The following is a 21,338-nucleotide window of genomic DNA, read 5'->3' as shown; positions in this document are numbered from 1 at the left end:
AAATGAGGAAATAAGAAATAGGAAATGAGGAAATGAAGAAATGAGAACGAGAAATGAGCTGTTAGGCAGACTGAGAGCATATCTATCGGCAGAGCAAGTCTGAAGACCAAGCTAACATCTACTGAGCTACAGGTACGTACCTCCTGGTGCTGACAAGTCTCCTAGTGCTCTGCCACCATACAGAACTTATGTTCCTCTGGTACACGGTGTGACACTCTCTACCTCTATCTACTTGTGTGCCATGTACGACTGGCATGGTTCAGACATCAGATCTACCTACGTAACGGTACTTACATGTACTGTCCTACAGTCCCACAGTCTCAAACAATTTACCTGTGCGTGGCTATACTGGCAATACATTCACTGATTTCACAATCCGGTGGGCAAGTGATAGTCAATGGACTGGACTCAATGTCAACATCTACATGTAAGTAACAGCAAAGAAACCTCCAAAACTGTTTGTCAAACCAAGCAAATTCTAATAATCTGCCAGTCCTGTCGTAAAGCTGCAGGAAGTAATGACATTAGTACACTGTACTGGTATCATATCCAATCTCGCTACAGCGTGAAGAAAGCAATTCCCATTACCATTCTCACAAGCAATGCCTAGTGAAAGCTGATGCTACCTTTAATGAAGAAAGCTCACTGTGCCATCTGAAGCGATGGTAAAATTTAATTCTTACAATGTGTCCGACAACCTGTACTGTGTGGAGGTGCCACTATAATTATATATTTGATAACTAAATACTTAGTCACCTACTAGCTTCTTGGCTGATATCAGTCATTACTTTTGTGCATCTATATATATATATAATTATTATTATTCATATAACAATGTCATAAAATTATTGTGATGAAAATTAATGCCATGGTGATGATTGTAAACATAATTATTTTTCTTATTTCTTCATTTCCTCATTTCCTATTTCTTATTTCCTCATTTCCTCATTTCTTATTTCTCATTTCCTCATTTCCCATTCCCTGTTTTATAACCCCAATTACAGACCTTTGCAGAGTTCTTGCAACTCGATGTCTAGAGCGGAAGTGCCTGTCACGTGAACCATTACGTAACAAGATTGAATTCTGGCTCATTCCTAACCAATTTTTCTCCAATAGAGCCTATTTAACTTTGTTAAACTGGGAAAAATTCGACCTATATAGGAGAAGGCTTTGAATGCCTTTGCACAGCTAGCTAGCTGAAGCTATCATGAGTATTTCAATCGTTTTGTGAGTTACTATTAGTCACACAGCCTGTGTCGCAGAACAGCTGGAGCTAAGGCTTAGCTCCAAGCCTAAGAGAGATTTAACTGTCTATGACTAGACTCTCAACAGCTTGCAGCAACACAAAATGAGCGGGCAGGCTGGGGCAAGCCACTTTATATAATACTGGGAAGCTACACTCCTATCTCATACTTCTCTGAATAACTAGTAACAAGTAATTTAGTGATACATCTTGAGAACTCAATGTAAAAAACTTGTCTTACTCAGCAATGTTGGGCTCACGTGATGTTGTGTGGCTTTAATGTACAAGAATATCACGTGCCGGTAACTTCCGCTTTAGACATCGAGTTGCAAGAACTCTGCAAAGACCTTTGCAGAATTCTTGCAACTCGATGTCTCGAGCGGAAGTGCCTGTCACGTGAACCATTACATAACAAGATTGAATTCTGGCTCATTCCTAACCAATTTTTCTCCAATAAAGCCTATTTAATTTTGTTAAACTGGGAAAAATTCGACCTATATAGGAGGAAGGCTTTGAACATGAACAGCTAGCTAGCTGATGAGTATTTCCAATCGTTTTGTGAGTTACTATTAGTCACACAGCCTGTGTCACAGAACTATATATCCAGCTGGAGCTAAGGCTTAGCTTCAAGCTTTTACTGTCTATGACTAGACTCTCAACACTTGCAGCAACACAAAATGAGCGGGCAGGCTGGGGCAAGCCACTTCATATAATACTGGGAAGCTACAATCCTATTTCAGACTTCTCTGAATAACTAGTAACAAGTAATTTAGTGATGCATCTTGAGAACTCAATGTAAAAAACTTGCCTCACTCAGCAATGTTGGGCTCACGTGATGTTGTGTGGCTTTAATGTACATGAATATCACGTGACGTCGAGTTGCAAGAACTCTGTACTCTAGTCTGGCCCCAGACCACTCCCTTGCACGTGATCTGACATGTGCCAGGGAGAGGGTCTGGCATTTACTTTTCTTGGTTCAGATGTCAAAATTTGACATCTCCAATCAGATTCGCAAGAATGCAATTAAACTGTCACATGATTCCACTTCACAGAGGAGGTTGATAGTACTTGACCTTTGTCATTTTTAAAACTATGCCAGTAGGCAATGGCTAACTTAAATTCCTGTATACATCAACTAAAAATGTTATTTCAAGTACAGAGAATCTTTCAAATCTCACTAAATCTGTATAGGAGTAGAGATAATAGCCAGCCAGTTTTAGCATCGTCACCACGCCCATTTCCGACACGCCCACTTTTGACTGTCTGAAAACCGTTTGCCAGACTCTCTCCCCCGGGGCCGGTGTCATAAAATTTTAGGCCCCCCATGAGATTGGGTCCCCCCGGGCCTAGAATTTTAAAATTCTGGGCCCCCTCTTAAAAGTTTAGGCCCCCCTATTAAAAGTATCTCAGCGGTTATTATGATGCATCTCAAAACTTGAACAAGTACAACAACAGAAAAACTAGCTATCTATTTGCAGTCTATTTGCAGTCTTTACAGTGCCAGTCACTGAATGGAGCTTTCTTTATACGTGCACACTTCATGTGGTACCACCTGTCGCAGCCATCACACTGCACCATGTCGTTCCACGAGTCAGGCCTTATGCACTGGTAGCACGAAGCTACTACAGATACCCACACTATCTCACTTCGAGGGGTCTCCTGCCTTGATTTTGGGAACCTTGATAGTTTCTTCTTTTCAAAGCACCTTACCAAATGCCGTCTGAGTTTTTGCTGGTCCAGTGTCAGCGTGTTTAAAGAGTCTCCAACTAAGAGGTGGTATGCCCATGCAATAGCAAATAAGCCACAGTCATATGACTTTGTTGTTGTTGGACAGGCGGACACTCTGCCAGTAAACCAATTTCTTGACGTTGTGGTGGACTAAGTGTGGGATGGTAGAGCTGTAGTAGTTGATTTTCTACAGATCTAGGAAATTCCTTAGTGCCTGTCTGCAGGCTGTCATACACATAGACACTGCCTTCAATACAACTTGTCAGGATCCAGTGATGACGTTCTGGCACAAACAGTATATGCACTCCTAATATATAATAAAAAGAATTGTTTCATAATCTTGAGACAGTTACATAACTCCCTCGTGCGCTTGTCCAAATCAATTGGGCGAAAACCAAGACGAAACTGCACTTTAAGTGACGATTGCAACCCAGATGTTTTGAAGAATTGGCCACTTAAAAGCATCATTGCAGCATCCACATGCTTGTCAGACAGCATGCCTGTTGGGGCGAGTAGTATTTGTTTGACCAGGCCAGTAATACTTGGCTGTGATCATGCCCAATGTTCTGTTGACTCCCATATGACTTGGATCATGGATTGCTCTTATAATCCTTTTCCTCTGCTCCTTGTCTTCCACAACAAGCCTCTTCTCATCACCTTTTTTGAAAATGTAATACTGCATGTAACAGTATGTAGACACAAATATATAGTGATAACTATATGTATAATATCTAGGTAATTTATGGCTGGCAACTGTCTCTTACAGGTAGATCCAACATAGTACAATTCTCCATCCACTGCATCAAAGCATTTAACTCTCCGCCTCAGGGAACGCTTGTCTTCTTTACTAAAGGATGAAGGGTACTCGTTCCTGCTTATGAGAGCATGAATAACTTCAAAGGTAAATCTTCCTTCACTTTTGGATTCCATGGTAGATTTAGTAACATGCCTGCTAACATATTTGCTACTTTTATACACTCTCTGACAGGATCTGAGGTGAGGGTTCACAGATAACTAATAGCTAGAAGTCATAGTGTCATAACACTCCCTTTGCTTTGTCCATTAGTATCATGCATAGATAAGTCAGCTAATAGCCAGAAGTCATAGTGTCATAGCACTCCCTTTGCTTTGTCCATTAGTATCATGCAGCATAGATAAGTCAGCTAATAAGCGCTTTTTGTTCCTGCAGAAAAGAGGGGGGCCTAATCTCACAGTGGGGGGCCTAGAATGTTAACAGTTTGGACCCCCTGGGGGGCCTAAACTGTTAACATTCTAGGCCCGGGGGGCCAAAATTTTAAAATTCTAGGCCCCGGGGGGGCCTAAACATGGGGGGGCCCAAAATTTTATGACACCGGGAGGAGTCTGGCCTCGAGACTATCTGTACTCTTGCTTTGCTGACTTGTAACACCGGACTAGCTGTGTCTGTTGTCTGGCTGGACCAAGATTAGCTAGACTATAGGGTAGAGTATAGTTTAGCAGTGCTGTATGCAGCTTGCATTGTACTGGCTGTCAAGAATCTAGTAAACACTGTATACACTGATAACTCGCCAGAATAGAGGAGATCGGTGGGGATCCGGTTGGTTAATGACAGTTTTATATCAAAAGAAGCCAGAGAGGCACATAAAGTTTGCCTTCAGTCTCTAATGACCGTGCAACATCAGCTAGAAGTTTACATAGAACTCATTGTCAATTTTTGTGCCAGCTCAGCAAAAAAAGTGGTGCACGTGATCGTGTCCAACCTCCTCTGATCTGAGGGGGTTCACCAGGGACTTTCCACCTGGGATTACTACCTTATTTAGCAGTACGTACGTACGTGTAAACAGCAAGTATATATTATAAAGCTCTTACAGCACTGAGCGAGATTGAGTTTTCCCCGACTATACTACAAGCAAAACGTATCTGGAACATCCTGTATGTCTATGTATAATGATGTTTAACTTTATAGTAGCCATAGCTAGATTTACCATACATACATTTATATGAAAACGCTAAGGATGCTGCACGGTACGTGGCGGTACGGTGTAGCAGTAGCATTTTTCATTACTGTTATAACTAGTTCTGCTACTGTCTTTCTTTTAATTACAGCGCCACTCTAAGGCCACTCCAAATGAGACTGTAGTTTCCCGTCCAACCATAGATTGAAGAGTTAGAGGGATAGGAAACGGTTGGTATCTCGAGTAACATCCGCGCTACGCTGCGGTTTAATCGAGGCCATCACAACAATATCTATTTCTACACTCAGTGCATAATAAACTATAAGTAACTGTGCTTAGTCCGTGCAACTCACTTATATTTCTATACCTATTGTAGTAGTCATAACCAGCACGCTTACACGTTATATGTTCCAATAGCTCTAAAACAGCCTTGGGAACATATAACTTTATTGGAAAGTCTCTTTTTACTGGGTATGGTCAGTCATTAGCAAGTACTACACGTGGCTCATGGACTAGGCATGTTATAAATTGCTGAAAGAGATGATGTCTCGAGGAAACACAGCTTTGGGAGTTACCCGGCAAAAATGTGCTAATACTGCTCACATCCGCTTATAATTTACTGGAGTCTCATTTGGAGTGGCCTAACAGAAGTTCACAAAATAATTTTACTCCAATTGTAAATTCCAGAATTTTTTGCTGGTGCTTAGAATATATACTGCCCTTTGCAGCTCACTTGGAAGTTTGGGGCAAATAGTAAATTGCAAAAAACCATTGAGATAAGTGTAACAGTTTACATAAATAAACCACAATACTATCTAGCAATGGACATAGTTAAAATTTTGGAACAGGAGTTTCTATAGACAAATCTTTATGTGGATATATAAATCTCGCTATACCTAGTAGGCATAAACTACTTGTTGGGTAACCATGAAAAATTAATCCTTATCAAGAGGAGTTAAGTGGCATATTATGTAGCAGAGAATTGGAGGCATCAGGTTGTTTCACAGTGAACAATTTAGCTAGATTGTTTTAAACGACCAGGCAGTGTATGTCGTAATCAGGCTACCCCTAGAGCCCATACTTTCCACAAACATGACGAATATCTACTGGTCCATGCAGAAAATCCCAGTATGTGCATGTATACCTCAGTGAGATCAGAAAGAAGCTAAACAAGGTCACTGGGGCAATTACTACAGAATCTACATTAAAGCTAGCTATACTCTGTATGATCAAGACAGTATGAATGGACTGAGATCTGGTCTATAAAAAATTCTGTAAACTTTGTCCTTGCTCTAATACAACACTGTAGTATTGTGGTTTATTTATGTAAACTGCTACAGTGGTTTTTTGCAATTTACTATTTGCCCCAAACTTCCAAGTGAGCTGCAAAGGGCAGTATATTAAGATCTATGAATGCCTCGTGGAAACAGCTACTAGTACTCTATGTTCTATTGCTAAGAGCCAAACTGGAATTATAGTTTTTTTCTTGTTCTATTTGTGCGCCTGGAAAATACTTTTATGTCGCTGTAATTAGAAGAAAGATGGTATGTATCAGTTCTAGTGACAAAAAGTAGGAGACAAAATAGCTGCAATGACATTATGTAGATACTGTAATAACAGCGTATTACTAGAATATTTTGCTGATGAAAAACCTTTGCGAATGAGCCAAATCAGCAGAAAATTTGACCTTTTCCGATCTAACTATTGCGTTCTGGCAAGGATCGTGCGTATTTACTAGTAATACTTTAGGTTTTTGCGATTTTATTGTTGCAAATTTATCAAGATGCTCGCAAAACATTCTAGTAATACGGTATAGGACAAACCTACACTGCGCTACAACTTAACTACGTAGTACAGCTGTAATCATGGTAGTCATTTATCTACCGTATAGCTACCGTAATTTTCGGGGGACAAAATATTCGTGGTTCAGCAATATTGAGACATTTCGTGGGTAGTATTTTTGTGGTTGGAGCTTGCACTGTAGGTAAAGGTAGGCAAGGTCGCTTCATTCGTGGGTAAAATATTCGTGGTTTGAGCTCCAACCACGAAAACCACGAATATTTTGCCCCACGAAAATTACCCTCTATACGGTATATACACCGTAGTGCTAGAATATATGCGTTTTATGCGATTAACTTATCAGGATTTCAATGTGCTATAAATTATGATAGCTACTCCATAAATCATTAGCACTATACGGTAAGGGTTAGTTGTAGGGTTAGGCATAAGTTGTCACAGTATTTATAAATAAATTGTTATGAACCATGTGCACCGCACCTTTTGTTATCGCAGCTACAGAGCAGAAGATGTGTGTTAGTAGAGCTTAAGATTAAATGTAGTTGGTATCGCTTTTTCTCATTGGTAGAGAGTTCACATCATTTTGTAGACCTTCAATAGAGCTCTTTCATTCTGACCTTTTACCCATTCTTTAAATAGCCCATTCCTTAAATAGCACCATCAAACCATGACATTGCAACTTAAATAACACATGTCTGTCACATGTATAATTATGGTATGATTTACTTGGATTTAATACAGCAGTGCTTCCCCCACACAGTAAAGAACACCCCCCCCCCTCTCCCACCTGTTTGAATAGCTAATTGAATTTGGAAGTCTTGTGCTCTAGCTACCATAATTATGCCTCGAGGCGTAGCCGCACGAGGGATACGGTAAAACTGACTGTGTGCATGTGTGCTAGTCTCATGAATCAGCCGCTCCGTGGAGAGACTGTCTCAGCACTTTAGTCTGAACTTTTTTGGAATTCCGACCTGACCAATCAGATCAAGGATTGACAAAATAAAAAATGACGTGAAGTAGGATGCATTTATACCGTATAGCGGGTAATTTTCGGGGGACAAAATATTTGTGGTTCAGCAATATTGAGACATTTCGTGGATAATATTTTCGTGGTTGCTGTTTGGATTGTAGGTAAAGGTAGGCAAGGTCGCTTCATTCGTGGGTAAACTATTCGTGGTCAGACCTCCAACCACGAAAACCACGAATATTTTGCCCCACGAAAATTACCAGCTATACGGTAGCTAGCGCTCAGTCAGCCTAACTGTGGCTACTGTTAGCCAGTCAAGGAGCTATAGTTGACTGCACTATTGCTGTGCAACCTTTTCTTGTTCTTTTAGCAACGTTCTTGGAGCAAGCCAAACAAAAATTCATAGGTAGTCAAGCGTTCGCAGTTGACCTTTTGCATGCGTCGGAAGCAACTGGTTTTGAAAGTGACATAATGCAATTAACATGACCTCTGGACTAAAGTGCTCAGACCATGTACCAGGTGTGGCTCGACTGTCCCTGACGGGAGGTCGGGTTGCAAGCTTATCTGGGATTTGTTCTTGAAGTGTAACCAGAAAAATGCTTCAATCTGATAGGCTTGCAACCCGACTTCCGTTCAGGGACGGTTGAGCCACGCCCAACTAATACCAGAGGAGGTAAGCCAAGGTCAACAGGGTCACTTTCAATGAAAACATTAATCATCTTGCCCTGGGTTCTTGACCTTTGCTATAGCAGCTACCTTTCTGTTGCTCTTGATTGTTTATTTGCCTGCTTGGAAAGCTTGCTATACCTAATAGCAGTACAGCAAACCAGTAAATCAAAATTTATACCCCAGCTACAGAAGGCTAATCTTCCATATCACTATACTATCCTTGCCATGCATCATTGAAGACCAAAACAAACAAGAGGTGCTTTGCATAAAAGCTGATTTTAAACTCTAACTTAGCCTATTGTGGTTTCGAAGAATGCAATAAAAGTCAAAGGTTGCTGAGATCTCTTCTCTCAAGTAGTCTCGCGGACCCAGACCCTGAATAAGGTTTGTCTGGAGCCCGATAGCTCAACTGATTTCTGCTGTGATTATGAAGAGGATGAAGCTAGTGGTGGTGTATAAACCCAGGGGCGTGAGGGTAAACTCAGTTTTACTTGTAAAAACATAAGCCCATGGGCCCACGAGGTGTTTTAATTAGTGACCTTTTGACATTGGCGTACCTCCTCTGTACTCAGACAGTCTCTCCAGGAAGCGGCTGATTCATATGAGAGGTGAATAGTGCCAAAAGAAACAAATTTGCTGTGTTAGGAGGCGGCGGCTTAACCTGGAGGGTGACGGCAGTGTGGTTTGGTGGCGGCGGCTTAGCCTCGAATATGTTAAGACGGCCGTGAATATATATGAGGTTAGAACCATTTGACCCAGCCCTCGAGACCATGAGCGGGCTGATATCAGGTCAGCGCTAGAGCAACTGTCTGGTGTTGACCACTCCCACCCAGACACTAGGCTAAAAGTAGTCTGCAAGAGAAGTTTAAGGTCAAGGGTTCCAACCTTATCTTATTCACAGCCACCTTATCATTCGAGGCTAATCCACTGCCACCAACTAAACATCGCCGCCTCCACGTTTTGGCACTAATCACCCCTCATAGATTCATGTGAGTGTGTGTGTGTGTGTTCCAGCTGTAACTGCTCAACGGTTGCAATACGACGAAAAATAACAGCTTCTTTAGGCTTCTAGCCACGTTCTCTTGGATTTTGATTCGTGGATTTGCAAACTAAAACTTCGTTCTCGAGTTATGGCTAGTGTGACTCGCAGTGAAGGCTGTTGCAGTCTCTTCTGAATCTTTCATAGCATTATCTGTTTGCACATACTTTCTATTCAACTTATGAGTTAGCCTTGCACTAAAGCGCTAACTGTTTGTTACAATACTCAAAAAGGAGCGCTGCATGCACGTACACTGTTAGCCTTCAGCCTATCGTTATTTTAGAGACAAATCCGCCTGGAAACAGCCTAACTGATCCCATGCACCCTATTATTCATTGACAGGAAATGCCATATATAGTCTATCCTATGGCTTCTGTATAGCATGGTTCAGTGTCAACAATATTAGCATAACATTATACATACTTTTGAGCAAAAGCAAAACATGGCAAGAGGCATTAGCACAGCGCAGCTTGCAACAATCATTATAGATCGAAGCTAGGACGAGGAATCCATACAATTTTGAAATTGAGTTAACTATGACAAAGTTATGGCAACATTAAGAAGGCTTCTGATAGACCGCGCAGTTATACATCAGTGCTCCCCACACAATAAAGAACAGCCCCCCTGTTTGAATAGCTAATTATGCCTCGAGGCGTAGCCGCATGAGGGATACGGTATGAAGTTGACTGTGTGTGTGTGTGTGTGTATTCCAGCCGTAGCTGCTCCAACGGTTGCAATGTGACGAAAACTATCAGCTTCTATATAGTCTATATAACCACGTTCTCTTGGATTTAAAGTTTACGTATTTGCAAACCAAAGCTTTGTTCTCCAGTTATAGCTAATTTTACTTATACAGTGAAGGCTGTTGCAGTCTCTTCAGAATCTTTCGTAGCATCGTCTGTTAGCACAAAGTTTCTATTCAACTTATGAGTTAGCCTTGCACTAAAGCCCTTTAGCTACAAGAGTCAGAAAACCTGAGTGCAAAAGCCATTGTGAACTTTAACCTCTTGGCTATTGCGGATACACCCCTTTTTCTGCGCATGCCCACGTGTGTGAGATTCTGAGACAGAATAAAATTTCGTATTCTTTTCGTGATGTCCTGGTAAGCCACCAAACACTACCGTGTAATCTCATTGACAGGAAATGAAGTAATACTTACACTTCTACATGTAGATAAACATGCAGTTACTTCTATCCTTCATCAAGCCATCAGATAGAACTCCTGAGTATAATGACTGTATGTTGTCAACAATTGCTATCAACAATATAGTAACAAACTTTGTATACATAATTACTTTTTGAGCGAAAGTGAAACATAGTGAGAGGCATTAGCACAGCGCAGCCTGCAGCACTCGTTATTGAATTTGAGAATCTGTACAAGTCTTGTGTGTTTGATAAGCTAATCGGGAAAGTCCTGGGCTGTACTGTACAGTGCATCCAGCTTAGAGAGTAGATTACCACAAATTTGTGAGTAGCTGTACTTAAATGTAAATATCTTTTGATTGGAACATTTCTAAGAAATGGTGTTGACACCAGTGTGTAGGTGAATGACCAAGCTACAACATACTTCCATGGAAACATAAGGTGGTGGGTTTGTAGTTGATTAATAGAACAATAGCAAATTGTTATAGTGGGTAATCGGTTAGAGTAATAAAAACAGTAATGTTGTACATCCTGACCATCTATAATATGCATAGTAAGATGCTCCATCCCCTCATATGCTCCTGACTGTACTGATTAAATGCAACCATTAAACGAGCATGTTGGCGCAGAATGACAAAAATGGTGAGACAGGAAGCCATACACACTCATTATGATGCCATAATTAGGCTTGTAGCTTAGAACTAAATTAGCTCTAAACGTAGCATTCATAATAATTATTATAACTCGTCATAATTATGTGCACCTTTACCATACACTGATTGCAACCAGAAGCCATACAGTAATATTTACATCACACTTGAGCAATTAGTCTTGTCCCTACTGAGTTGTCTAAAATAACGCTAGGTCGCCGATTTTATGCTCTGCCTTGCACCTCACAAAATGTCTAAAAACTCAATTTCAGACGTTTTTAAGACATTTTAAAAACTAGACGCCGTACAATTAGAAACCAAACTTTGTTGTCTACTCAATTAATGCTGACTCTGCCTAGTCCCAAGTTTAACTACGCACCACAGCCGTTTTAAAATAACGTTCGCCCCTGCCTGTTAGTTGCTGCTGCTAGGTTTCCATGTTCATGTATACTACTGATTTTCACATAATTTTTTATTTGTACAACATTCTGGTTACCGTGTAGTGCGAAATTTTCGAGAGGCTTAATTTTCACGGATTCGTGGGTAGCAATCCTACACGAAAATTGAAGTACCTGCTATAACGTGCAAAGATTTAAAGGCGTGGCTTCCGGTAAGCAGTCATTCCGCGAACATTGTGCAACGAAAATTCTTTTAGAGGCCAATCCACGAAATATAAGTGCCTCGAAAATTTCGCGCTATACGGTATATTCATAGATATAATAATGATCAGTGCAATAATTATGTTGTTTCCCAACACATCATACATATACATTCAGTTGAGCCATGTCTAAAGACAAAAATTCGGTCGATAACAATGCAAATGTCGACTCTAAGGAGGAACTTTGCAAGGCCAATCAAAAACTGTTACCACACACGTTTGAAGAAAAATCTGACAATGAAAAAATGTGCAAATGTGATTTTGAAGACACAAACCAAGGTGACCCTAAGGGGGAACTTTGCAAGGCCAATCAAAAACTTTTACAACATACATTTGAAGAAAAATCTGACGATGAAAAAATGTGGACATGTGTTTTTGAAGACACAAACCAAGGTGACTCAAGTTCATTGTTTTATTGTATGGTGCTAACTGAGAGAGCTTCAAATACTATCGAGTCAACAAACCCATCATATACGATTGAAATCAATTACGAAATCAAAAAAGAGCCAATAAAAGAAAGCAAAAACCTTTTGGTGTATGATATCAAGAAATCAACAATTGATTTGTTCTTCCAAAAGTTACGCAGTACAGAAACCAAAAATGTCATTAACGTATCAACTGGGTTAGTTTCGTTCTCACTAAATTTAGATTTGATCCTAAAGGAGAAAAAAAGCACAGAAAATTCCCACTATCAAAGTTTACCATACACAATTCAAACTAGTTCAACTTCAAAAGATGGGATCAAAAAGTATCCAAAAAGTGATGTTGACAAAATGTTTAAGCAAAAAAAAGATTTATTCGCTGGTGGAACCATAGACATTACTCTATCTATGGTGGAACAACTAAACTTTCAGTACTCTATCTATGGTGGAACAACCAAGAACTCTAAACTTTCACCTACTATTTTCTTATCTGATAGCACACCTGGAAATTTTCCAACTGCCCCAAAAACTGATGTCGTCCATCAACAACCTCCAACTACCCCACAAAGTAACCCAGACGATGTGTTCAAGCAGCAGCCTCTAACTACCCCACAAACTAACCTAAACGATGTTGATAAACAGCAACCTCCAACTGCCCAGAAATCTCTTCCAGATGTTGTCAAGCAGCAGCAGCTTCCAACTGCCCTACAAGAGGACGTTGTCAGGCAGCAGCAACCTCCAACTGCCCAGAAATCTCTTCCAGATGTCGTCAAGCAGCAGCAGCTTCCAACTGCCCTACAAGAGGACGTTGTCAGGCAGCAGCAACCTCCAACTGCCCAGAAATCTCTTCCAGATGTCGTCAAGCAGCAGCAGCTTCCAACTGCCCTACAAGAGGACGTTGTCAGGCAGCAGCAACCTCCAACTGCCCAGAAATCTCTTCCAGATGTCGTCAAGCAGCAGCAGCTTCCAACTGCCCTACAAGAGAACGTTGTCAGGCAGCAGCATCCAACTGGCCCACAAACTAACCCAGAGCATGTTGTTAAGCAGCAACCTCTAACTACCCCACAAACTAACTCAGGGGAGTTCGTTAAGCAGCAGCCCCCACAAACTAACTCAGGGGAGTTCGTTAAGCAGCAGCCCCCACAAACTAACTCAGGGGAGTTCGTCAAGCAGCAGCCTCCAACTACCCCGCAAACTAACTCAGAGGAGTTTGTTAAGCAGCAGCCATCACAAACTAACCCAGAGGAGGTCGCAAAGCAGCAGCCTCCAACTACCCCACAAACTAACTCAGAGGAGTTCGTCAAGCAGCAACCTCCAACTACCCCACAAACTAACACAGAGAAGGTAGTCCAGCAGCAGCCCCCACAAACTAACACAGAGGAGGTCGTCCAGCAGCAGCCCCCACAAACTACCCCAGATGAGGTCGCCAAGCAGCAGCCCCCACAAACTACCTCAGAGGAGGTCGTCCAGCAGCAACCCCCACAAACTAACACAGAGGAGTTCGTCGAGCAGCAGCCCCCACAAACTAACACAGAGGAGGTCGCCAAGCAGGAGCCCCCACAAACTACCTCAGAGGAGGTCGTCAAGCAGCAACCCCCACAAACTAACACAGAGGAGTTCGTCAAGCAGCAACCCCCACACACTAACACAGAGGAGGTCGTCGAGCAGCAACCCCCACAAACTAACACAGAGGAGGTCGTCGAGCAGCAACCCCCAAAAACTAACACAGAGGAGGTCGTCGAGCAGCAACCCCCACAAACTAACACAGAGGAGGTCGTCAAGCAGCAGCCCCCACAAACTAATTACCCGGAGGAAGTCGTCGAGCAGCAACCCCCACAAACTAATTACCCGGAGGAGGTCGTCAAGCAGCAACCCCCACAAACTAATTACCCGGAGGAGGTCGTCAAGCAGCAGCCCCCACAAACTAATTACCCGGAGGAGGTCATCGAGCAGCAGCCCCCACAAACTAATTACCCAGAGGTCATCGAGCAGCAGCCCCGACAAACTAATTACCCGAAGGAGGTCAACGAGCAGCAATCCCCACAAACTAACACAGAGGAGGTCGTCAAGCAGCAGCCCCCACAAACTAACACAGAGGTGGTCATTGAGCAGCAACCCCCACAAACTAACACAGAGGAGGTCGTCAAGCAGCAGCCCCCACAAACTGAGGTCGTCGAGCAGCAACCCCCACAAACTAACACAGAGGAGGTCGTCGAGCAGCAGCCCCCACAAACTAACACAGAGGAGTTCGTCAAGCAGCAGCCTCCACAAACTAACACAGAGGAGGTCGTCAAGCAGCAACCCCCACAAACTAACACAGAGGAGTTCGTCAAGCAGCAGCCTCCACAAACTAACACAGAGGAGGTCGTCAAGCAGCAACCCCCACAAACTAACCCAGAGGAGGTCGTCGAGCAGCAGCCCCCACAAACTAACACAGAGGAGTTCGTCAAGCAGCAGCCTCCACAAACTGACACAGAGGAGATCGTCAAGCAGCAACCCCCACAAACTAACCCAGAGGAGGTCGTCGAGCAGCAACCCCCACAAATTAACCCAGAGGAGTTTGTCAAGCAGCAGCCTCCACAAACTAACACAGAGGAGGTCGTCGAGCAGCAGCCTCCACAAACTAACACAGAGGAGGTCGTCGAGCAGCAGCCCCCACAAACTAACACGGAGGAGATCGTCAAGCAGCAGCCCCCACAAACTAACACAGAGGAGTTTGCCAAGCAGCAACCCCCACAATCTAACACAGAGGAGATCGTCAAGCAGCAGCTCCCACAAACTAACTCAGAGGAGGTCGTCAAGCAGCAGCCTCCAACTACCACACAAACTAGCACAGAGGAGGTCATCAAGCAGCAACCCCCACAAACTAACTCAGAGGAGTTCGTCATGCAGCAGCCTCCACAAACTAACACAGAGGAGGTCGTCGAGCAGCAACCCCCACAAACTAACGCAGAGGAGTTCGTCAAGCAGCAGCCCCCACAAACTAACACGGAGGAGGTCGTCAAGCAGCAGCCCCCACAAACTAACTCAGAGGAGGTCGTCAAGCAGCAGCCTCCAACTACCCCACAAACTAACACAGAGGAGTTCGTTAAGCAGCAGCCCTCACAAACTAACCCAGAGGAAGTCGCAAAGCAGCAGCCTCCAACTACCCCACAAACTAACTCAGAGGAGGTCGTCAAGCAGCAACCCCCACAAACTAACTCAGAGGAGGTCGTCGAGCAGCAACCCCCACAAACTAACACAGAAGAGTTTGTCAAACAGCAACTCCCACAAACTAACACAGAGGAAGTCGTCAAGCAGCAACCCCCACAAACTAACTCAGAGGAGGTTGTCGAGCAGCAACCCCCACAAACTAACTCAGAGGAGGTTGTCGAGCAGCATCCCCCACAAACTAACTCAGAGGAGTTCGTCAAGCAGCAACCTCCACTAACTAACTCAGAGGAGTTCGTCGAGCAGCAGCCCCCACAAACTAACCCAGAGGAGGTCGCCAAGCAGCAGCCCCCACAAACTAACACAGAGGAGGTCGCCAAGCAGCAGCCTCTAACTACCCCACAAACTAACACGAAGGAGGTTGTCAAGCAGCAGCCTCCACAAACTAACACAGAGGAGGTCGTCAAGCAGCAACCCCCACAAACTAACACAGAGGAGGTCGTCAAGCAGCAACTCCCACAAACTAACACAGAGGAGTTCGTCAAGCAGCAGCTTCCAACTACCCCACAAACTAACCCAGAGGAGTTCGTCAAGCAGCAACCCCCACAAACTAACACAGAGGAGTTCGTCAAGCAGCAGCCTCCAACTACCCCACAAACTAACACAGAGGAGTTCGTTAAGCAGCAGCCCTCACAAACTAACACAGAGGAGGTCGCCAAGCAGCAGCCTCCAACTACCCCACAAACTAACCCAGAGGAGGTCGCCAAGCAGCAGCCTCCAACTGCCCAACAAACTAACCCAGAGGATGTCGTCAAGCAGAGGCCTCCAACTACCCCACAAACTAACCCAGAGGAGGTCGCCAAGCAGCAGCCTCCAACTGCCCAACAAACTAACCCAGAGGATGTCGTCAAGCAGAGGCCTCCAACTTCACAAAACGTATTGATGAATATTCTGAGCAGTACATTTTCGAAGTCACAGGGACACACTTTTGTTTATGAATACTGGTTTATCAGAATAGCAACAATGACAGTCAACTCTCTAAAAGAACTTTTGCACAGGAATACACTGAGTAGCACATTGTCAAAGCCCCAGGAACACACTGAGTCTCTCATTCACAATGAAGTTGATCCCCAAACAGCAGTGATGCTTTGTCTCCAGGAAAATGTTCTGGCCTCCCCACAATCCATCTTGAACAATCTTCCTGCTATTTGTTATCCAGTTGTCCCTAACCCTTCCATGTCAAGAAGGATAACATATTTAGTTGTCTGCAAATCTCTTAGTTGCTCTGTGATTGTCGCACTCATCAATGTCAAGGTACCAAACAGCTGTACTGTTGGTCGAAAAAAGAATCGAGTGCGTATAAAACGACAAAAGTCCAGTTCCACTTTGGGAAGCACACCTGTCAGTGGTAGTGACTCTGGGGGGCGGGACGATGAAGAGGATGAGGAACAGGGAAAGAAGAATCCTCTTCCTCCCCCTTCTGGAATTGAAAGTGTTTTGCAGCCCATTTTGATTCGTATCATCGATTTCATCTGCTCCTCTTGGAAAGAAGATTGGAATATGGATTTCAGAGTTCGTCTTCGAATCCTTTGGAGAGTCACACTGATGTCTCATTGGACTTTGTATACGTATCTACGCTTTTTAAAACAGCACTCTCAGTCAGCTCAAGCACCAAGTATCGAAAGAGAAAAATTTCCCCCAAGCAAGCCACAACATGGACAGCCATCTTCTCACACTTTGTACAGGCAAAAGTCAACGCTGTCGGTTTCTGTACGAAAACAAATTTCTGGACCACGTACAAAGAAGGGCATATGTTTCAAAGCACCCAAGAACTTACAGAATGAGCACAACACGCCACCTACCTGTAAGAAAAATGTTGGTGCAATGGTGACTGGTGCTTCACCGACTGCATTTAAAGGGCGTAAAACATTAGAGAGTGAGCCTAAATTACCCTACAACCCACATGAGGACACACTCTCGGATGCACAGCTGGCCAAGTGCTTGGAGATGGTGATTGGCTACGACCTGCATACGAGGTTCAGTGAATGTCATCTGGCATTCCGACTCAGCCTTCCCAGCTGTTTTTTCAGAATGGCGATGACTGTCAACTATAATCTATTATTGAGGAATAAGTTGAACAGCATATTGTCAAAGCTGCAGGAACACACTGAGTCTCTCATTCACGATCCCCAACCAAACAGCTGTCCTGTTAGCCAAAAAAGGAACCGGGTATGCGCTAAAAGACAAAAGTCTAGTTCTAGCTCTTCAAATTTGCACACTGCTTATTCGACTACTTTAAGTTCCACTTTGGGAAGCACACCTGTCAGTGGTAGTGACTCTGGGGGGCGGGACGATGAAGAGGATGAGGAACAGGGAAAGAAGAATCCTTTTCCTCCCCTTCCTGGAATTGAAAGCGTTGTACTGTTCATTTTGATTTGTATCATCGATTTCATTCGCTTCGTGGTTTGCTTGTGGAGAGGCAGGAATATGGATTTCAGAGTCCATCTTGGAATCTTCAAAATGCTTTGGAGAGCCATGCTGATATCTCCTTGCCTTTCGCATCATTCAACTCCTACGATAGCTGCTGAAACTGAACCTCCGGATTTACCTCAAGTGAATCCAAATACACCTTTCTTTGAGCACAGTGATGACCCCCCATACACTTTGGAGCCCTCACAAAATTCTGATGAGGACCTATCTGGATCAGCACCTAACCCAATTTTGATTGAAACTGACCCATTGTCATCACAAATTCCTTTGCGCTCTAGTGCAGAACAGAGCGAGCTGGATGATTGTGGCCCAGATTTTATGAATGCACACACGAAGGTTGCCGATAAACCAAGCACTACTGTACGAGATTTTAGCAATAACATTCCCAAACCATTAGTACAAGCAAATACACATCCTCCTGATCCAGCGTTACCATCTAACAGTCATCGAGAAAAGCCAACGTTTATATTGCCTCTGCTGCTCTTACTAGTAACTAGTGTAGGCTTCCTGTACTGCTCTGACATTACCCACACAGGAATTGGTGAAAATAAAGCAAACCAAACCTTTGGTGCAATACGGCTCGTTGGGAACAACTGGAACATGTCCTCAATTACATCTGTTAACTACTTAAACTGGAACTTAACACAAGTGTACACCAAGTGTACCCCCGTCCAAACAACCACTCACCCAGACAGACTCCTCCTCTTTAAGTGCTCTCGTAAAAAGACTTGCTCTCATATTAATCGTCTCAAACTGAGAAATGGATGTTACCACAGTAACGCCACTCATGGTTACAGAGCGTGTTGTAACAATTTTGTTGAAATTGGAATCACGCGTGAAGAAGTGATAAAAACATTTTTTGGTAGAAAATTGCAGTTAACTAAACTTGACTTCCCAGTAGCAGTAGTATGGATGAACGATAAGCTACTCGAATTATCACCTGCTTTTGTGTGCAAACTTCGGCCCATGGTGGTTCCTCCGATTTTGTATAGTGACCTCGTTATTGACGAAAGCATGAGATTGGAAGACCATTACCACATCTCAACACCTAATAGCAGTGATTTTTTAGCAATAGAATTGAGGGAAGATTGGACGTATACAAGTCAGAGTGAATACCAACTGTCATATTCCAGAGATGGTATGTCAGACAGCGCTAAAAAAAGAGTTACAGACTCGCTCTCACACCCACGTTTGTCGAGGAAAAAACGAAAGAAGAGAGTCAGCCAATCAACAAATGAGTCGGTTATGGAAAATGAAGTTGACCATAGAACAAAGGGAAGTACTCGATTTGTCAATAAAACTTTGCTTAGTTTGTTGATTCTTTTCACCCAATTTGTTCCAACCTCTTCGGCAAACATTGGATCTTCAATTGAGACCTGTAGTTCGCTGTTTGTCGTGATACTGATAGCTTTAGTTGCTGCGATGTTAGTAGCTGTCATATTTGTTGTGTTGAGATTCAAATACTTTCTTAGATCCTCGCCTGACAATTATCCAGCTACTGCTATTTCCATTACCTCACAAAAAAACGAAGCCGAACCACAACAGAAGGTCAAAGTAGATTTTACTGATTGTGAAGCTGCGCCGTTAGATGAAAGTATCGAAATTTTCTCTGACTCGTCTACCGGAATTGATTCACTCACACATCAAACAAGTATTGTGTCACCTCCTGATATTTCGTATGATCCTGCAGACTTTGGCCCAACTCTTGAACCCACTAGCAAAACTAAATTTGACTTGCACAAACGTCCAAATATGACCGTCAATCAGGATTCCGCATTGAGTATTCCATTTTCTGAAACTGAAGACGCCAGTAACACCACAATGGAGAATGAACCAATCTCTATGACTACCAGTAGTCACACTCTCAATAGCACAGCAAGTGATTTTAACCGTTTCAGTAGCTTTGATCCACCTTTTGGAGATAGAAGAGTAGCATCTGGAGTTTGTGTAGGCGGGAATACCAATCCAACTACTGTCGGAACTCCTCACACAAAGCAGGAACAAAGATTTAATATTGACGATGTTGCCTCAGCTCCTGGTAACAAAGACTCAACGTTACAGTGTAATCCCTTACAGTTTGTTTCTGGAATTGGATTGGTGGAGGTAAACTCTACACAATCCACTAATGGACAACCGAAACAGCAAACACCTGCATCTTTTGATACACCTCAACTGATTGTACAATCGCCTAGGAGTTGTTTACTGGAGATTTGTTCACAGGTTGTAATGCCACCAGTAATTCATCCACTTCCACTGCCAACGAATAACCTAGCTGATGATCAACCTCGCTCTCAAAACATTCCTGGTGGAGATGCTCAGTCGAGCTGTATCTCAGTACAGCATACCACTGATAGTCCCTCGGTTTCGATAGTACCTCCGCCGTGTGTTATTATAGGGAATGCTACTGGAGGTGCAAGTTTAAGTATGCATTGTGCGCTGTTGGTTTGTGAAGAAACCAATAGTTCTGGACAACTAATAGTTGCTGTAGGTAGCAGTGAAATTGAGCTATGCAATCCACAAAACTCAGACACTATCGTTGCAGTCAGCCATCACCTAGGCCTTAGGGGCAATTCCTCTAACTGCTTCAACACTCTCACGGGAGAGCACCAGCAGATGGGAGAGCTGGAGCTTGTCCCTGAAATAGAGGACCCACCGCCAGAAAATTCAAATGTTATTATTGGTAAGTTGTTTATTTAGTGTGTGCATGTGTACAGTATAGAACACATAAAAAAATTACATAGCTACAGATGCTCTGCCAATCCTAATTGCAACATAATGGTAGTTTCCATAGTAACTGTTTATAAGCAAGAAATTTTTCTCCTGCAGCTGAGTACAATGATAACACATTGTTTCACGGTCTTCGCCCGAGATACTCTCAAGCGTACAGAGACCACACTCCACATTAACTGTACAACTAACATTGTACGTACTGCAAAGCACCAGCTGGTAGGACATGCAACATAATTAGTAAATTTTCTACCCTTTTAATTTGTACATTTGTATATTTTGTAACCCAAGCGCCAAAGGATTTGTATCATTTCTAGTTATTATTATTATCGCGCATATCCAAAATTAATGTTTCTACCCAATATTATTTTTGTCAGCAAACTCATTAAAATGTGGTGCAAGAATAATAATTATTTCTGTCATCGCTATATTTTACATTATCAATTCATTCGTCTGTCTGTTTTATAATGTTTTATACAATTATAATTATGTTGTGTGTAAAACAAAGATAGTTCCGCTTCCAACGACACACTATAGAAGAGTAGACTACAAAGATCTCTTTAGATATTAATTCATTTGTCTGTCTGAATTAACAATTTAATATGTTGTGTGTAAACAAAAAATAATTGTAAAGTACTGTTTTATACAGTGTGTATTGATCTAGTAATGAATATTGAAAAACCCACATGGCAAGTCACAGTACAGGTACAGTACAGGTACA

General features: G+C 42.8%; 1 protein-coding gene across 2 annotated transcripts; it reads left to right on the top strand.

Moving 5' to 3' along the window:
• Positions 1-4,761: 4,761 nt before the first annotated feature.
• LOC135347505 (uncharacterized) lies at positions 4,762-21,057 on the top strand. Of its 2 annotated transcripts, XM_064545523.1 has the most exons (4): positions 4,762-4,882; positions 11,947-15,859; positions 15,899-20,570; positions 20,717-21,057. In XM_064545523.1, exons 2-4 carry the CDS (start codon positions 11,954-11,956, stop codon positions 20,794-20,796), a joined length of 8,658 nt encoding a protein of 2,885 aa, XP_064401593.1. In that variant the 5' UTR covers positions 4,762-4,882; positions 11,947-11,953; the 3' UTR covers positions 20,797-21,057. The 2 variants fall into 2 exon arrangements, with proteins under 2 accessions (XP_064401593.1, XP_064401592.1); XM_064545522.1 differs by having other exon boundaries at positions 11,947-20,570.
• The last annotated feature ends 281 nt before the right edge of the window (positions 21,058-21,338 follow it).

This window comes from Halichondria panicea, chromosome 14 (assembly GCF_963675165.1).
Source record: "Halichondria panicea chromosome 14, odHalPani1.1, whole genome shotgun sequence".
NCBI classification, from domain to species: Eukaryota; Metazoa; Porifera; class Demospongiae; order Suberitida; family Halichondriidae; genus Halichondria; species Halichondria panicea.
This window is presented reverse-complemented; position numbering and strand designations above follow the sequence as displayed.

Coding starts and splice junctions, on each gene's coding strand:
- LOC135347505 (XM_064545522.1), top strand. CDS start 11,954: ATGTCTAAAGACAAAAATTCGGTCGATAACAATGCAAATGTCGACTCT. Junction 20,571..20,716: donor AAATTCAAATGTTATTATTG/GTAAGTTGTTTA, acceptor TTTCTCCTGCAG/CTGAGTACAATGATAACACA.